This window comes from Zalophus californianus, chromosome 1 (assembly GCF_009762305.2).
Source record: "Zalophus californianus isolate mZalCal1 chromosome 1, mZalCal1.pri.v2, whole genome shotgun sequence".
Classification (NCBI taxonomy): domain Eukaryota; kingdom Metazoa; phylum Chordata; class Mammalia; order Carnivora; family Otariidae; genus Zalophus; species Zalophus californianus.
In genome coordinates this window covers 104,562,483-104,581,197 of record NC_045595.1, presented here as the reverse complement: position 1 = coordinate 104,581,197, position 18,715 = coordinate 104,562,483, and the positions used below count along the sequence as shown (strand labels likewise).

At 43.2% G+C, this 18,715-nt stretch overlaps 1 protein-coding gene across 3 annotated transcripts in view; it reads left to right on the top strand.

Annotated features, from left to right (window-relative positions):
- ANKUB1 (ankyrin repeat and ubiquitin domain containing 1) overlaps positions 1-18,715 on the top strand; it is a 34,476-nt gene that overhangs the window by 13,070 nt on the left and 2,691 nt on the right. For 2 of the 3 annotated variants that reach the window (XM_027586599.2, XM_027586600.2), the window contains exons 3-5: positions 1,895-2,111; positions 12,228-12,342; positions 17,170-18,108. In XM_027586599.2, the coding sequence (XP_027442400.1) occupies positions 1,895-2,111; positions 12,228-12,342; positions 17,170-18,108 (1,271 nt within the window). Of the gene's footprint in view, positions 1-1,894; positions 2,112-12,227; positions 12,343-17,169; positions 18,109-18,715 lie in introns of those variants that run through there. The other variant, XM_027586601.2, reaches the window with a different exon arrangement.

Genomic DNA, 18,715 nt, shown 5'->3' with positions numbered 1-18,715 from the left:
CTAACATCACGTAGTTTCTAGTTCGCTATGAAGAGTGACTTGGGCCTTTGCTACTTTGTTTGCACATTACACATTTAATTTTAAGTATAAATTTGTATCTGTACCAAAGGCTAAGAAGAAATCAGAGTAACCATAAAAGAAATAAGGAAAAGCTATTGCCTAAAATATAATTTGTCTCTCTTCCCCCCATCTTTTTCTTTAGTTTTCATAGGAATTTCTTCCTGCCTATGAATATCACACAGATTAGGTTGGACTTTAATGGAGCCATAGGAAAGCTTAAGCAGGTTGAAAGGGAAAGGGTAAATTCTATGTCTTTTCAATTTTTATTGCATGGGTTTATGAGAAGCTGTTGAGAAAAACTGTCCTAAGCAGTTTGGACTCAGGAAGCAGAGGGTCGGAAACTGCTTTTGGTGATTTGAGTCACTGAAGTGGACCCCAGATCAAAGCACTGCAGCCTAATCGTTCAGCAATAATATTCATTACTCTTTAAAGGCTCTTTCAAAGAGATCTGAGTGTTGATTATGTTACGGCAATGTGTGATCTGGGAGGAGGGGAATGAAGTAATGTATTATAAGCCTGCAGCAGGGAGGGGCTCCTGGGGAATCTGGAGGCAAATTTTGTTTTTGTTTTTGTTTTTGTTTTTTAAGTTTTTCTTTCTTTTTTTTCAAGATTTTATTTATTTATCTGACAGAGAGAGAGAACGAGAGTAGGGAACACAAGCAGGGGGAGTGGAAGAGGGAGAAGCAAGCTTCCCGCAGAGCAGGGAGCCAGATGTGGGGCTCAATCCCAGGACCCCGGGACCACAACCGGAGCCTAAGGCAGACGCTTAACGACTGAGCCACCCAGGCACCCCTGGAGGCAAATTTTGATAGGAGAAGGGGAGGACTGAACAGGGCTGAACAAGAGAGCAATGACTGCCTGGAGCCCCCTTGACAAACCCATGCCCACTTGTCAGTTTGCTTAAAGCTCCTCTCCAAGACTCCCACATTACAATGGTTACAGTGGTTACAGTGGTTACAGTGACAGCACCCTGCACCCTCATACCTGCCAAGCCAAAAAGAGGCCACTGAAGACAAACATGATTGTCCTGAATCCAATAAAGAGGACGTAAAGCCAGCTTCATTTTTTGGTTTGAAAACTGAAAATGTTAATAGTCTTCTCTCTGCCCCCTTCCCATTTTCCCAGTTTGCTGTGTTTTTAGTTTTGGTTTGGCTTAATTCTTCTGTTGTTAACAGGAGGATTAATATTTTTCCCAAACTTTCCATCTTAACTCGACTTGAGATATATCAGTTCCACTTGCTTTCCTATTTAGATTGCAAAAGAAAAAAAAAAAGGAAAATTTTGTCACTTATATTTAGAACTTCCCTTTTTAAACAGCAAAAATACATGTTTTTTTAAAGTCAAACCATACAAACAATGAAAAGCATAAAATGATAAGCAAAACATTCCCCCGACTTGAACTCCATTCCACTCCCCAGAGATAAACTCTCAGAAAGGATTTTAAAAATTGACTGAAGATTTAGAAACCATAGTGCTTCCAAATCAAGTACATGATGGTAGAATTGTTTCTCAACTAACACATCCATAAGTGCAGCTTGTATATAATTATTAACATTCTTCTTGTGTTTCTGGTCTGTAGACTAAGAATAAGGGTCGCAAAACCCTGCCAAGCCTCCTTCATTTTACTCAAACAGGAGGACTCCTCAATAGTCTCAGGACAGATGAACAGGAGTCAGACCAGAAGTCAGGGAACTTAACTGGCCTTCGCTTTCATCCTTAGCACCCATGTCATGGGAGTAAGAGGCACTCAGAGCCACCCTCCAAAATGTTTCTCCCTTGTTCCAACCCCCAGACAGTGTTTATTCCTGAGTTTCCTCCTTTTCTTTTCCCTTAGGAAGAAGACAAGCCAACTCTCTATGTGTTTAATGCTGTGACCCAAGAGACAATGCCAATGATGGAGAACATTTCCCTTCTTGGTAAAAAAGTGTCTGATCTGAGAACCCTGGTAGCTCTGAGATGTGGCTTCCCTGTGAGTGTTTTCTGTCTCCGGACCCCAGAGGGACTGGAGATGTATGACTGCAACACCCTGAGGGACTACCAAACAGACATCGGTACTGCACACGATATTCAGTACTGGCTACTGCTCAGCACTACAGTTCTTTTTTTTTTTAAGATTTTATTTTTTTATTTGACAGACACACAGTGAGAGAGGGAACACAAGCAGGGGGAGTGGGAGAGGGAGAAGCAGGCTTCCTGCGGAGCAGGGAGCCCAATGCGGGGCTCAATCCCAGGACCCTGGGACCATGACCGAAGCCGAAGGCAGACGCTTAACGACTGAGCCACCCAGGTGTCCGGCACTACGGTTCTTTGATACCAGATTGGCAACAAATGGAGTTCTTTCCAAACCAAAACTTCTGTAACCTCAGTGGGGATGTAAATTATCAACACCCCTCTCTGGTATCTAGGTCAGTAGACTAAAAAATAAGAAATGCCCCATGGACCTGCCATGTCTTGTTCTCCTTACTCAAAGCAGGATAACTTGTTAATATCCTCAGACTAGAAGAGCAAGACTCAGACCAGTTTATATTTTTCCCTTTCAAAATATATTTCAAGAACACATAGAAGCAAGTTCAAGTACACATTCTTTTTCTTCCTTTTAACACAGAGGTAGCATATGATACACAATGTCCTGAGCTTGCTTTATGTAATCTCATTTTAAAATACTGTCAGTTATATCAATATTTTAAATAGTGTGAAGCGGCTACTGTGCAGTATATCTGATGGATAGATTAGTGAGCTGGCATTCATCTCTGACGGACAGATTACAACCTTTCTTTACATATTATACTTCCAGGTTGTGTCTACTGTAGCCATACACCATTAAGACAAACTCAAAAGACTTTCAGATTGTTTTAACCCTATTGGAAAATAGTTCAAACCTTATAGAGATTCTTACTTGAGGTGAATGAATCTTTGCCGACAATCAGCAGACCCTTATGTAATGTTGTGCTGTCACATTTGTTGCAATGGAATATGAGTTCTCCCAATTTATAGTAGGGCTTTGTAAACATCCTTGAATTAAGCAGTTTTGCTTTTTACAACTGCTAAATTTGCATCTATTGTTACTTCTCCTGACTATTATATTTGCTTATTCTTTCATGATATTTTTAACTGAGGCTCTCAAAACTTTGACAACATTTATCATCCCTGTTTTTTTGTTTTATTTCATTTTAAAAATTTTATTTATTTATTTGACAGAGAGAGACAGGAGACAGGGAACACAAGCAGGGGGAGTGGGAGAGGGAGAAGCAGGCTTCCCGCCGAGCAGGGAGCCTGATGCGGGGCTCGATCCCAGAACCCTGGGATCATGACCTGAGCCGGAGGCAGACACTTAACAACTGAGCCACCCAGGTGCCCTCATCCCTGTTTTTGATCAAAGGAAGTGATGTTCTAGGATTTGTCCCCAGGGTCCCTCACAGTAAAGCACATACTGCTTTAATGCTTGCCAGGGAATCAGACCTGCCCAGAACATGGTGGGGGCTTATGTGAGTAAGGACACACAAGAGGGATTTGTTCCCAAGCAATTTATGATCTAGTTATTTACTGGAACACAAAAGAATACATAAAAAAAATTAGGGTGACTGCTCTTTAGGCCTATGCTGCTCAGATCATGATGTAACAGTTTAGAGCTAGAGCTAGAAGAGAATTTAGAAATGGCTTGGCCCAATCCCAAATTTTTACAGATTTAAAGAAAGTAAAAATGTTCCAGATAGTTAAGGGTGTGTGAAGGACAACACACAGGCCTCCTAAAATGACCCTCTAGGAATGAGGGTTTTCACATGTCAGGTCAGGGGCTCAAGCATGACCAGAGTAGACTGCTTTGGCCGCCATGAGAACACAGGCCATAGGAGGGGAGGCAAGAAAAGAAGAGCCTCAAAGAGAAGGGAGGAAAAGTCTTTGGTTGGCTTCATATCTTCACCTAAAGCAGGCCTAGCATTCCTCAAGCACCAGCCCACCTTTTTTTTTTTTCAGGATTTTACTTATTTATTCATTTGAGAGAGAGAGAGAGAGAGCGAGTGTGGGGAGGGACAGGGGTTCTGTCCTAGAACCCTGAGATCATGACCCGAGCAGAAGGCCGATGCTTAACCGATTGAGCCACCCAGGTGCCCCAGCCCACCTTTTTTTAACTAGAGGGTAAAGAAGTTCTTGATCAGACTATCTTCCAGGTTCTCCCCTTCCCAGTCAATGAGTCATCCCTGATGCTTTTAGGAGTTGAAACTTGATGCCTTTCCAAAGGCAGTGGAAAATCAGAAGGTCTCTGAGAAGCAGTCAAGTTCATACTGAAAATCAAGGACTTCTGTAGCTCAATTAGTCACTGGACGTATTAGCTCATATAAAAACACACAGATCTGCCTCTGCACTCTGAGCATTCATAATAAAGTGATAGAAATAAGACATGCACATATACTTAGTTACAGTAGTAAGTCAGCTCAATGTAAGCTGAAGGGCTTAAGGAAGGTATTCTGGAGAATGCTGGGTGTGAGCACACAAAGAGGTGGGAAATACGGAAATTTGAAAGGGAAGGCATTGCGGGCTTCTAAGCCAGGAGAAAAACACAAACTACAGGTTCATGAACATGGGCTTACTCCAGAGAAGACAAATAGCAGGAGACTTCTGAAAAGTGGAGGAGCCTCACTGAGACCAACTGGAAACACAACTGGGGTCAGATTGAGAAGGGTCTTAGGGCTGAGGCGACAAAGCACAGGTTTCATATGCTCGCAACCAGAGCCATGTACATTCTGGAACAGAAGTGTTTTAACAGAAGTTTAATCTGGTAGCAAACAGCATGAAATACAGAAAGGAGTGAGGGGGAGAAGCAAGGTGATACGCCAACAGGCACCTTTGAGAATCCCAGTATTAACAGATTCCACTAGCAATAGAAGAGAGAGACACATCTGAGAAACCCAGAAAGTAGAGACAGGATGTCAGGCTGAATTACATTTAAGAAGAGGGAAGCACCAAGGCTCTGACACTAGGACTATGGTGGTGAAATTGGGAAAAAGAGCTTATGCTTTGGGTACTAAATTTTAGATATAAAGAAATGCAGAGAGTATTTTTTTCCCCCTAAAAGTTACTCTGCTAATTAGTGGCAAAGCTGTAAGTCCAACTGACATCTTCTGATTCTCCTCCATGACAAACGTGGAGTGAGGGCTTAGTGATGGGTCCGGTTAGCAGACGTTGCTGTAGGCACCCAGCCATGGAGTCGGGGACTAAGTAAGCCCTGTGAGAGGTGCTTTCCTTAGAGAGTATATACAGAGAGAAACATGTCAAGGGCCAAGCGCCAGTAGTCAGGACATGCTGAAGTCAGGGCAAATAGACAGAATAGGAGTCAGAAACTGGGACATGCAAAGCTGTCAGAGGTGAGAGGAAACGTGGGACTTTGCATTGTCACAGATGACAGAAACTGTTTTTAGGGTGCTGGTAAAAGGCCAAAGACAATGTCTGAGAAAAACCTTTTGATTTGGCCTAAAGGTCATTGGTGAACCCGGACAGAGCAGTTTTAATAAAGTGGATGGAGACAGAAAGATTGCAGGGATTGAGAAGATATGTAATAAGAGGATAAAAAGATTTTTTGGTGGTAGAATATTTAATGATTAACTTATCAAGAATTTATCAAAGCTAAACATTCCCTAATATATGTGATTTTGTGACCTGAGGCTTAGGGGCACATCATAGAGGTCCAACACACACACACACACACACACGCGCGCGCACGCACACTTTTTCTCATACCACCATATATGGGACAAATATTCATTTTAGCCTCATTTCGAGTTCTTAAATCTCTATCCTGACTTTCACTTTCTTCTTGCTTATCTACCTTCATGCTTGTCAGCTAATCACTCTGTCTATATTTTCTATATGCTTAAAAACTGACATTAATCCTTTCTGGAATAAGGTGTGCCTTATGTGCCTAACGAATGAATGAATGAATGCCTTTCCTTTACAGAATGCTGTCATTGGTATATGCCAATGGTAAATGCCTCACGGCACATATTCATGGCCAGAATGAGCAATCACATCTGAGAGACTATTCCAGGAGCAGAGTCCTGGCAGTTCAGACCTTGAAATCTCAGCTGGCTCCAAGGCCCCTCTACCAACCTTTAGGCCCCTTCGAGATTTACTATGTTATTTTAATTCCTTTTACAAGTGAGAAAACAGGCTCAGAGAAGTGACCTGCTCAAGGTCATATTGCCAAGAAATGGTAATCACACATTCGGGACTGGGTTCTTTCCAACAATTTATACTGCCAACCCAGAATGCTTTTATCGATATCTACTTTTATTGGTACTCTTTAAGTTCTGATCAATGTTTTGTTTCCCATTAGGGGAAACCCACACCAGAGAAACAATTTCCATATTCAGGAAGAAAAAATCTCAAATCCGATAGGCAGATATTGACCTCAAAGTATGTATCCCCCCACCAGGGATACAAGGACCACATGGGTAGAGGTTGGAGACAATTCCCTAGAATGGGTATTGTTGCTCATACCTGCTTTCCGGCATGGCTTGGCACAGTGATGGTTTGCAAGTAGAAAATGAGCAGATCCAGGTTTTATAGATATATACAATCTTGGGGGTCTTCTTTAAAAAAAAAATCCAGGGCGCCTGGGTGGCTCAGTTGGTTCAGCGACTGCCTTCGGCTCAGGTCATGATCCCGGAGTCCCGGGATCGAGTCCCACATCAGGCTCCCTGCTCAGCAGGGAGTCTGCTTCTCCCTCTGACCCTCCCCTCTCTCATGCTCTCTTTCTCAAATAAATAAATAAATAAATAAAATCTTTAAAAAAATTAAAATAAAATCCAAAATTAAGAATAGAGAATTAAAAAACTCATGTAGTGAAAGGCCCTGAAGTTTAAGTCTCATTAGTTTTACTTTCCTTTCAGTTATAGATTTTAGTTGTATTTTCTGCAGCAATGTAGCATTTTTCAAGTAAATTTCTATTTTCCAACAGAATTCCTAAGCTTATGAAGGAATTTAACATGTGACAAAAGAGGCATTACAAACCAATTGGGATGGAAGGATTATCCAATAAATGGTGCTGGTTAACTTGCTTAGAAGTTCTCTGGATAAGGTACCTGGGTTGCTCAGTCAGTTAAGCATCTGCCTTTGGCTCAGGTCATGATCCCAGGGTCCTGGGATCAAGTCCCCCATCAGGCTCCTTGCTCATCAGGGAGCCTGCTTCTCCCTCTGCCCCTTCCCCCGCTTGTGCTCATTCTCTTTCTCCCTCTCTCTCACAAAAATAAATAAATAAAATCTTTAAAAATAAAAAAAAAAGAAAAGAAGTTCGCTGGATATTCAAAAGTTGAGCATTAAGAGAAAAACCAGCCATTGTTACCTTTGTTCTTTGAGAAATTAGGACTGCTTCATTGCAAGGAACTGAAATTGATAGTTACAAAACCTGTAACAATTGCTCCCAGATAGGGAATTAAAGCAGAATAAAATACAGAGCTCGATGGAGGTGTCCTCCTGCTGATGTGGATTTAAATCGTATAGGCTTCTCTGGAGTTTTCAAAATCAGGGTTCATCAATAGTGGACAGGTTGAGCTAGGAAGAGCTGAGATCCTGAGACTAGACAACCACTTAGGGCAGGGCAGATGGGCCAGGAAGAGGGAAGTTAGTTTCAAATAAGTCCTGCTGGAGGGAGCCCTGCGATAGGCCAATCAGTCTGCAACTAGATGCAGGAAGGCAGAGGTTGACCTCAGGGAGACCTAGCAGGGACCTGGTGGGTGAATGAATCATAACAGAGCATCAAGGTAGCAAATGAATAAATAAATGAATGACATAAGAGATGAAATACTAGACAAGCTGGTTGTTGATATCAGAGGCTCTGACAACATGTAACAGAAATCTAATCCCAGAGATTGGGGTTCAGAGTAGGAACTTCAGTTCCAGGCTCAGAGAACGGATGGACCTCAGTTCTGAAACCCAAAAGGTAGGGTAGGATATAGGCACTCATGTTCTGGGGCACAAGGTGAGAGCTTGGTCAGGAGGAATAGGGCAAGTTATTAGAACTGAGACAATATCCACACAGGATGGACAGGAACACCAACTTCCCACGTGAGCCTGGAATCTTAACATATTCCCTCTTACTGGAATTGAGATTATTCTCTGGGCCTAAAGCTTGGCTGGTTCTTCAAAATGGAGGCTGTGTGGCCTCAGCTGTGGCGGACCAAGGAGGCTGGGGTACAGTGCCAAGCAAGGTTTTTAATACTCATCTGTGGGTAATTTTTATAGTAAACTACAAACATAGCAAATCGTTTAAGTCAGGAGATGAAATAAATGCAATTTGAACAGTGTTTAAAGTCCCTTGTTTCCAATGTTACCCATAAGAATCAAACCTTTAAATAAGAAAATTAAGTACAGCAAGAAGTTTTAGAGAAACTAAATCTATGGTGTCAAGGATGATAAACAGCAGCAAGTATTTATTATGAACCTATTATGTGTCTGAGTCTGAGGATATGTATGGATAAGCAAAGTCATGAATATACCCCCAGGTTCTACTGCCAATGTCATCATACTGATTCAAAGGCAGCCGGCCAATCTACAGATTGTTCAATGACATCAGTCAATTAAATTCTTGTTCAGAGACAAAGATAACTTAGAGGACAGGAATGTAGGCACAAGAGCCAGATTGCCTAGGTACAACTCCTGATTCCACTACTTACTGGGTATGTAAAACCCAGGCAAGTTACTTAATCTCATAGTGCCTCAGTTTCCTCAACTGTCAAATGGAGAGAATAATACAAACCACACTCAGGATTGTCATAAATTTTAAATTAGCTTATTCATATAAAGTATTTAGAATAATGTTGAGCATATAATAAGCATTCAGTGAATATTAGCTATTCATATTCAATATATTATTATTATTATTATTATTATTATTAATTATCATTAGTCTTGTGAATTCAAACTGGGAAATATAGAGAGACAAAACTGGTTACCAGTATGGGCAGAAAATGCATGGTGCCATGAAGAAAGGTTGGGTCATGGCCAAAGCAATGTTGCATGCAGACCTCAGTTACAGTAGGACAGAACCTGTAAGGGAGCCACAGGGCTGCCTGTCAGCAGAGAAAGGGAGAAGACACAGAGATATAGAGGGCTTGAGAGAGAGAGAGATCCTGGAGCCCAGGATCTTCTTCCCCCATGGGAAGAAGAGGAGCCCAGGATCTTCTTCTCCCATGGGAGAGAAGGGGAGTGGCCCATCTTGAGAGGTGCCTTTGTTCCTAATGTACAACAGATCTGGCCATTGTCTCAGTATAATAAATCCCATTTTCTTGAGGGCCTCCTTGCAACCCAAAAGCATAACTAGAACAGAGCCCACAGACTGGATGAGACATGATGCTTGGGCTCAAAGAGTTCTCCATTAGTGTTTACAAACTAGCAATTCCAAAGCAGAAAGGTACTTTCCTTTTTTTTTTTTTTTAAGATTTTTATTTATTTGACACAGAGAGAGAGAGAGAGAACACAAGCAGGGGGAGCGGCAGGCAGAGGGCGTAGGAGAAGCAGGTTCCCCATGGAGCCAGGAGCCCAATGCCAGTCTCAATTCCAGGACCCTGGGATCATGACTTGAGCCTAAGGCAGACGCTTAACCAACTGAGCCACCTAGGCACTCCTAGAAATGTATTTTCAATGATAAACAGGTTTTTTTTTAAAGATTTGTATTTATTTGTTGAGAGAGAGAGAGAGAGAATGGTAGAGAGAGAGCATGAGAGGGAAGAAGGTCAGAGGGAGAAGCAGACTCCCCGCTGAGCCGGGAGCCTGATGCGGGACTTGATCCCGGGACTCCAGGATCATGACCTGAGCCAAAGGCAGTCGCTTAACCGACTGAGCCACCCAGGTGCCCTGATAAACAGTTTCAACATACATTTTCAACATACATTATGGTAGCCAGTTGAGCGATCCTTTTAACTATTTGCAGAGGTGAGACAATGACATAGTTAAGAAGAGTTTCCCGGAGGAAGTGATACCAGTTTATGTTGCATCATAAACTACTGGTAGAAGGGTGTGGGGAAGAATCACAAGAATTCAGACACCAAAAGAGCAGCAAAAGAAGCCCCAAGGCCAGATATAGCCTGGTGTGCACACAGAAGTGCAGGACAGCCTGCTGGGCTGCTAAGGGTGAGGAGGGCAGTACATGTCCAAAATGGATTTGGGGACTAGGGTAGAATTTCATTCAACAAATATTTATTGATATCTACCATGAGCCAGGCAGCATTGAGGAAAGTGGGCATAACAGTGTGAGCAAGAACAGCAAGATATCCTACCCTCTTGAAGCTTGCAGTTCAGTGGGAAACGTAAGCATCATTAAGGAAACAGAAAAACAGTGAATTTTAAATAGAAACAAGAACTCTAAAGTAAAAAAAAAACAAAACCAGGGTATGGTAACAGAGAGTTATGTGGTAATGCAGTGGGGGAGGCTATTTTAGATGGTTACCCGGAGGAGGAGATGACATTTGAGCAGACTGGAATAAAGAGATGGGGAGGCTGGTGGGAGCTTCCAGAAGTAGATTTATGTGAAAGATCATGGAGGCCTGAAGTAGGGTGGAGCTAGTAAGACGGAGGAAAGGAAGTGGTTCTTAAACCTTCATGAGATAAACTTTACAGGCCTGAGCTATTGTACAGACGTAGGGCACGAGAAAGGGAAGGACAAAGACCAACTCCTAAATGTCTACTGAGGTAACAAGGAAGATAGTGGTGCTACCACCTGAGATAAAGGATGACGAGTTGTCTTTCAGAACAATGGGGTCATAGTGCAATCCCGTAGATGGTGATGTCCCAGCAGGGGGAATCTGGAGCTGGAGCAGAAGCCTGGTGTGGAGGTTTGGACTTGGGAAGGAATACACGTGGGTGGCCAGTGAAGCCAGTAGGGTCACTGAGATTGCCTGTTAGTCAGCCAATAAGTATTTAATGAGCACGCCCCAAGTGCCAGGTTGTGTGGCAAGTCTTGAAGGAGCTTTCTTTTTAGTGGGGATATGAAAAAAAAGTCTCCAAACAAGAAAAATGATTTCAAATACTGATGATAGGAGCTATGAGGAAGTTAAAATCAGGTCGTAGGATAAAAAATAATGCCATTGGGGAAGGCAGTGGGGGCCAAGAGGGTCCTCTATGAGGACATGATGCTTGAATTGAAAACTGAATAAGGACACTGTCCTGTGAAAATCTGGAATAACACTCTTTGAAACAAAAGAAATTATATCCTTAGGTCTTGAAGTGGAGTGGACTTGGTGTATCTGAAGGACAGGTGAAAGGTCAGAGTGGCTGGAACGAGGGAGTGAGGCAGGCTGGAGGGAGGTGAGAGGTGAGGGAAGGCCAGATAGGAAGGAGATTGGGTTTTATCCTGAGGGAATGTGTAAAGAGAAGAGAAGGCTGAAGAAAGAAGACTCCTGAAAAACACCACCCAGAAGAACAAAGGGAATGTGGTGCCACAGAAAGTAGACCAGGAGAGGGTAAGTGATAAATTCTCCAGCAGCAATGAACATATTCCTTTTGTGTAATTACACAGAATGGCTATTCTGCGATGGATAAAATGAAAGGATCAGGGGCGCCTGGGTGGCTCAGTCAGTTGAGCGTCGGCCTTCAGCTCAGGTCATGATCCCAGGGTCCCGGGATCAAGCCCTACATCGGGCTCCCTGCTCCTTAGGGAGTCTGCTTCTCCCTCTGCCTCTGCCTGCTGCTCCCCTCTGCTGTGCTCTCTCTGTGTCAAATAAATAAATAAAATCGTTAAAAACAAAAAAACATGAAAGGATCATTCAACTCCACCCACAGCCTGCTTGTGAGCTAAAGACCCCAAAAGCCCATTAGTCCTGCCACAGTTTCTTTAGTTTCCTCTTCCAATATAATGGTTTTAGTTTACATGGTGATGTATATATCAGCATGGGATCAATGTCCACAGGACTGTTTTAAGGTAGCTGTAGAAAACATTTCAGCATTATATGCAATCACCGTGCAGATGAGAAAATGGAAGCGCACAGAAGCTAAATGGCTTTTCAAGTCAATGCAATCCTAAGCTGAAAATAGCATCCCTGTCTACTTATTCCAAGGTTACTTCTCAGTTTGCATCGAGCTTATGCCTCTGCTTGGAAAAAAGCTATCCTTAGAAGTTTTATGGATTGCCAAACCACAGTGAGGGACTGGAACCATTAACGGCCTCTCTTGATCCACAGGCACGACACTTCGTTTGGACGTCTGGGATGGATGGAAGGAATTTCTGATGGGTTGTCTTCTGGGACAAAAACTTAAAGTCCAACGCTATTTATCGAATGAAGGACCAGTACTCAAGTATGGAGATAAAGCAAATGCTAAATTAAGTACTTTTTACTAAACTTCTTTAGGATGTTGAGTCTGCAATTCACTCTATAGCTGGGTTGCTGCACCATGCCGGTGCCACTGAGCATGTCTCAACCAGACATTATTATTGAGATATTTGCTGAGATAAGATGACAGGATTGTCACCAGGGCCGACAGCCTTTGGTGATGTATTGCAATTCAGGTAGACTTTCTTCAAGAAATGCTAACTATTTAATTGAGTGACTTCAGTTTGTTTTGGAAATCAGACTCTTCACAGCACTTTTATTTTTTTTTTTTTATTTTTTTAAGATTTTATTTATTTATTTGACAGAGAGAGAGAGAGAGAGCACAAGTAGGCAGGCAGGCAGGCAGAGGCAGAGGGAGAAGCAGGCTCCCCGCTGAGCAGGGAGCCCGATGTGGGGCTCGATCCCAGGACCCTGGGATCATGACCTGAGCCGAAGGCAGACGCTTAACCGACTGAGCCACCCAGGCGCCCCCACAGCACTTTTAAAGCCTCTCCGAATAAGTACCTTGCCACCTTCATATTCGATTATTCTAAAAAGCACTAATTGCTAACTGATTGGCTGAAAATTCTGGCTCCCTCTTCCTAAGCTCCCAAGTAATTTTTCAAATTGCTTTTAGTACAAGCTTTTTGTATATACTTTTGCCATACATGTGTGGCTGGGGCACTGGGCAGTAGGCCCAGAGTAGCAGGTCGTCATTTTATTTATTTATTTATTTTTTAAGATTTTATTCATTTATTTGACAGAGAGAAACACAGTGAGAGAGGGAACACAAGCAGAGGGGGTGGGAGAGGGAGAAGCAGGCCCCCTGCAGAGCAGGGAGCCCGATGTGGGGTTCGATGTGGGGCTCGATCCCAGAACCCTGGGATCATGACCCGAGCCGAAGGCAGACACTTAACGACTAAGCCACCCAGGCACCCCGCAGGTGGTCATTTTGGCATAACTCTGCAGTCAGCAGGGTCCCAAACGTGTAAGCTGCATTACTCTTAAGGTTTTAATTCAGTGGTACTTTCGGACAGTGCTTTCTCCTGGTGATTTCATCATGCTTTACAGAAGCCCACAGACGCACCAAGAGCTCTAAGGGCTCTAAGAAGTAACAGATTAGAGGGGCACCTGGGTGGCTCAGTGGGTTAAGCAGCTGCCTTTGGCTCAGGTCATGATCCCATAGTCCTGGGATTGAGCCCTGCATTGGGCTCCCTGCACAGTGGAGAGCCTGCTTCTCCCTCTCAGCTCCCCGCCCCTACTTGTGTTCCTCTTGCTGTTTCTGTCAAATAAATAAATAAATAAAATCTTAAAAAAAATAAAATAAAATAAGAAGTGACAGATTAGAAAACCAGGTTTTGCGATTTTACATAATATTCAATATTTTAAAGTAATTTCTATTTGGGGATAGTGATAATTCCCTTTTTTCATGCTCTAAGTCCAAAGAAATTGCCATGTTGTGTTACTTTTAATAGTGCGTATTTATTGAGTACGTTTTAACATGACACTGTGTTACATGTATTACCTAATCTTATACTTATGACAATTTTACAAGGTAGATACTCTTTTATCATGTTTTACAGATGAGGAAACTGACATTAAGATCTGACCAATGTCACACAGCTAGCCAGGTCACAACTGGATATGGAATCCCAGCAATTTAACTCTAATGCTCAGATGCTTAACCATTCCACTTGACTTAACATTTAGATAAAATCTAAGGAGGGTGAGCAGCAGGGGTGTGCCCACATGCCTGCTTCAGACCCTGTCCCCAACATGTACACATGCACACATGCACACAGCCCAGCTGACCCAGCTGGGCCACGTGCTTACTCTGCTCCAGGCCTTATCATCGGCTCTGGTGATCAGTTCCCAGGCTGAAATCTCCCTGCCCACACAATCTGTATTTCTCATCATCCTTAAACACACACACACACACACACACACACACACACACACAAACACACACAATGGAGAAAGGCACAAAGGGAGGAGAGGAAAAAGAGGGAAAATATGTCTAACAGCTCAGAAAATACACACAAACAAACTAAAAAGCTCCTTTTATTCTGTCACCCAATCAGCCAATACCCCATTGAGCAAGTACTATGCAAGATCCCAGGAACACAGCAGTAAACAAGATATGGACCCTGCCTTCAGCAACTTGCAGTCCAGCAGGGGCAACAAAAAACAAGTAACCAATTCCTTCAGAAGCAGAATTGCAAAATGTTTAGGGGCACAAACTCCAGTGCCCTTCTGCCTAGCTTCAAAGCCCCATCCCTAAGTGTTTAGTTGTGTAAACTTGGGCAAGTTATATAATCATCCTGTATCTGTTTCCTCTTTGCCAAAAAAGAGAATAATAATTGCATCTATCTCATAGAACTGTTTTAGAGGTTGCATGACCTAGTAAACATAGGAATTTAGAAGGGGGGGCTGGCACATGGTAAGCAGGACGTAAATGTTAGGTGTTGTTGCTGTTACCATTCAGTGTGAAAGTGTTAGGACACGGAATTAATGCAAGACGATATGGGACTGTATAGTATGGACAACTAACTAGACTTAGGGGTTCAGGTGAAGCATCCTGAAAAAAGGCAATTGATGAGATCTAAAGGGTTGGTTCTTAGGTAAACAGTAGGGAGGAAAAAAAAAGATATTTCAAAACAAATGGAACCACATGTACAAAGCCCCAAGGGGCAAGAGAATAGATTCAAGGAACTGAAACAAGTTCCACATGGTAGATCGTAGAGTGAGAGGGAGCTAGTGGCCAGAGGCTAGAGCTCTTGCAGGTACCCATAGGAATGTAAAGGAATTTGGACATTATATTTTCAGTGTTGGGAAGATATTGAAGGTAGAGAAAAGCCAGGATGAGATCTGAGTTTTAGAACGTTGGCCCTGGTTGCAGTGTAAGCAATAGAGGCAGGCAGCGGACAGGGTGACAGTGAAGAGGTAACAGTGGCCCAAACTAGGCTTATGACAGCATAAACCACTGTGCCAAGATCCATTTAGAAAAGAGAATCAGTTTGTCTCCGTAACAAGAGTGCCTCTAGCTCCCATAACATCAGTGCTAAGGATGAAAGCAAAGGCCAGTTAGTCCACCCAAAGAGGGGCTCTTCTCCCCAAATCAAGAAAACGGATCACATTCAGACGCTGATTTGCATTAATGAATTTTGGAAAAAAACTGATGTGTGAACCAAAATGCCAGTGTATTAATGTAATCGCTCTAATTAGTTATAATGTAACCACCACGATTATAATCTAACTGTGAGTCCTGGAGACCCACATGTTCTGGGCAGGTCATCTTCCTTACACAAGAAGCCACATACACATCAAAAGATGGTGTGGCGAGCATGTAATCAGAGAGAGGATAGTCAGTTATATGCAGTGGATTTTGGATGATAGCAAGCAAGTTTGCCTCCATCCCTACGATGGGGTCAGATAGCCGTGCCCAGATATATCCTGCATATATATTACTGTATACCTAGTGGACCCTGTCCAGGTTTGCCTCCCTAATTCTTACCCCTCTGAACGGCCTGCACCAGTCATTCAGTTTATGCCTTATGGGGTATTGTAGGGATAGTAGGAAGGCCAATGTGGCTGTAGTGTGGTGACAGGGAAGGGGGGTTGTGGGAAGTGGGGCAGGGGCCAGACTGTGAGAGGCCTTGTAAGCCAAAGTGAAGAGTTAGGATTTCAGTTGCAGGGGGAAGTTACTGGAGGGGAGTAAGAGGAGCTCCAGTTAGACTATGGCACTGGTGGTAGTACTGGCGGGGGCGCAACCTCCTGGTTTAGCTGAGAATAACAGTAGAGACTTTGAGAAGCCCAAAATAAAGACTGTTGTTAGCAAAGACAAAAAAAATACAGAACTTTCAAATTTCTAAAACATACTGGACTTCTTCCAAAACTTTCCCAGTTAATATAAAGCTTGAGGGGGTGCCTGGGTGGCTCAGTCATTTAAGGGTCTGACTCTCGATTTCGGCTCGGGTCATGATCTCAGGGTTTTGAGATCAAGTCCTATGTCAGGCTCTGTGCTGGGCTTAAGATTCTCTCTCCCTCCCTCTCCCCCAGCCCTCCCTCCTCTCTCTCCCTCCCTTGCTAAAAAAAAAATATAGATAGATAGATAGCTTGATTTTTTTTTTTTAAGATTTTATTTGTTTATTTAATTGACAGAGAGAGAGACAGCGAGAGAGGGAACACAAGCAGGGGGAGTGGGAGAGGAAGAAGCAGGCTTCCCGCGGAACGGGGAGCCTGATGCGGGGCTCGATCCCAGGACCCTGGGATCATGACCTGAGCCGAAGGCAGTAGCTTAACCAACTGAGCCACCCAGGTGCCCTGACAGCTTGATATTTTTCCTGAGCATCTGAGTTTCTTAAGAAAGAAAACCACTCTGGGAAAAGCACTTTGATCCATTTACCTGTGCATAGTGGGATAATGTGGGTAAGCAGGACCTGTGCAGTTTATTTTTTTAAAAAATACTTTATTTATTTATTTGAGATAGAGAGGGAACACAAGCAGAGGGGAGGGGCAGAGGCAGAGGCAGAGGGAGAAGCAGACGCCCCACTGAGCAGGGGGATCGATCCGAGGACTCTGAGATCATGACCTGCGCTGAAGGCATCCGTTTAACCAACTGAGCCCCCCAGGCGCCCCAGGACCTGTGCAGTTTACCTATATATTACAAGATGCCTTTTCTGAAGACATTTTATGTAAAAGTTAGGAAGAAATAAACATTATAGCTCATATGTTTTGTGGGTATTTAGTGTAACTACATTTATCAGTTTGCTGACTTACTAAACACCCACTCCTACTTCTTTCATTCATTCAGGTATCAGAAAAAGGTGGCCCTGTACATCGCCGCCTTTTATGGGTACATTGAGCTCACTGAATGGGCCCTGAAGCAGGGTGTGAGGCCCGAAGAGGCTGTTGGTGTTCACCCCTGTCGAGCATGGTGCCATGAAGCCCTTCATGCAGATGTCTCTAAATGCCCCATTCATGCAGCGGCAGAAGCGGGCCAACTGTTGATTCTGAAGGCCTTTGTCAACTGCAGCGTGCTGTGCCTGGGATGTAAAAATGCAGCGGGACAAATTCCCCTGACTGTTGCGTTTAAACACAAGCATAAAGATTGTGCATTATATTTATTGAGTAAAATGTGGTCCACAGTTTCTTTTCCGAAAATTTCAGTCCCCATGAGGATTTATATTAAAATAAAACAATGGGTCCTCAGAGCTCAGAGTCACAACCTTAATAAAAGCCAGCTTTGCGGAGCAAGGGTCTTTGGGGCAAAAGTTGGAGACACCATGATGGTGGATGGTTTCACCACACCAAAAATGACCTCCAAGAGCTGGCATAAGGCTAGGTACAAGGACTCACAAAGCACTCTGGGCAAGTTACCGCCTCTCAGGGAAGACACTGCAAGCAGGAAACCTGTCAGTCCTTTGGCAATTTCACAGCAGGACGCAAGACAGCAAACCTTGAAATTGCCTCCGCTGGTAGATGCAACTACATTCTCTGAATTACAAAGACATCAACAACAGCATTGGAAAAAAATTACTGCCACAGCTGGGATAAAAGAAAAGCTCATAAAAAATATATATCTCCCTCAAGTCCCCCTCCCCCCAGTTTCCAGAGTGGGATACTCACACCCATCTTTTTACTGTGCAACACCCAGAGCTGACTTTTTACTCAAATCCTCCTTGGCGTGTTTCTCAAAGCACAGTGGTATGACTCCAAGGGAGAACGCCATCTACTGCTTAGCAGTGGCCAGGTAACGTTTTCTCTTTAAACATACAAGGGCAAACCTTTCATAGGGCAGGTCTAGGGCAGGGAATGGTCCATGAAGCCCTACCATGCCATATAATGTAACGCAGGTTGTTCCAATGCCTCTGTATCCAGCTTGAAGGACCTCATCTTAGCCTTGTGTCTAGGACCAAATGAACCCATTTTACTGGCCAATCCAATCTGTGTAGCACCTGATTCCTCAAGCTTTCAGAAAGAAAAGAGATACAGTGCAAAGAGTTGTATCAAAAAACAAGGTCTCTTGCTTGTTCTTCTTCTTTTTTTAACTAATAAGAAATTGTTAATTATAATTAAAGGGAGAAGGGGGAAACTTGAAATGTGGGAGAGAGGCATCAAAAGTGTCATGGAAGACTGGATGGTGATGAAAGTGGAAGGAGAGAAAAGAACAACCATAAAGACTTCCCTTGACTTACTGGGCAAGTCATACTGGTTGGGGAAGATCTAGACAGGTCAGTGTGATAGAGTTGATATTAATATTTTAGGTCAGTTTAAAAAGTAATCCATTGTCACATTTAAAGACAAACACAAGCGTTATCAGGAGTGGACTTTTCAGGCATATTCATTTCATAAGATAA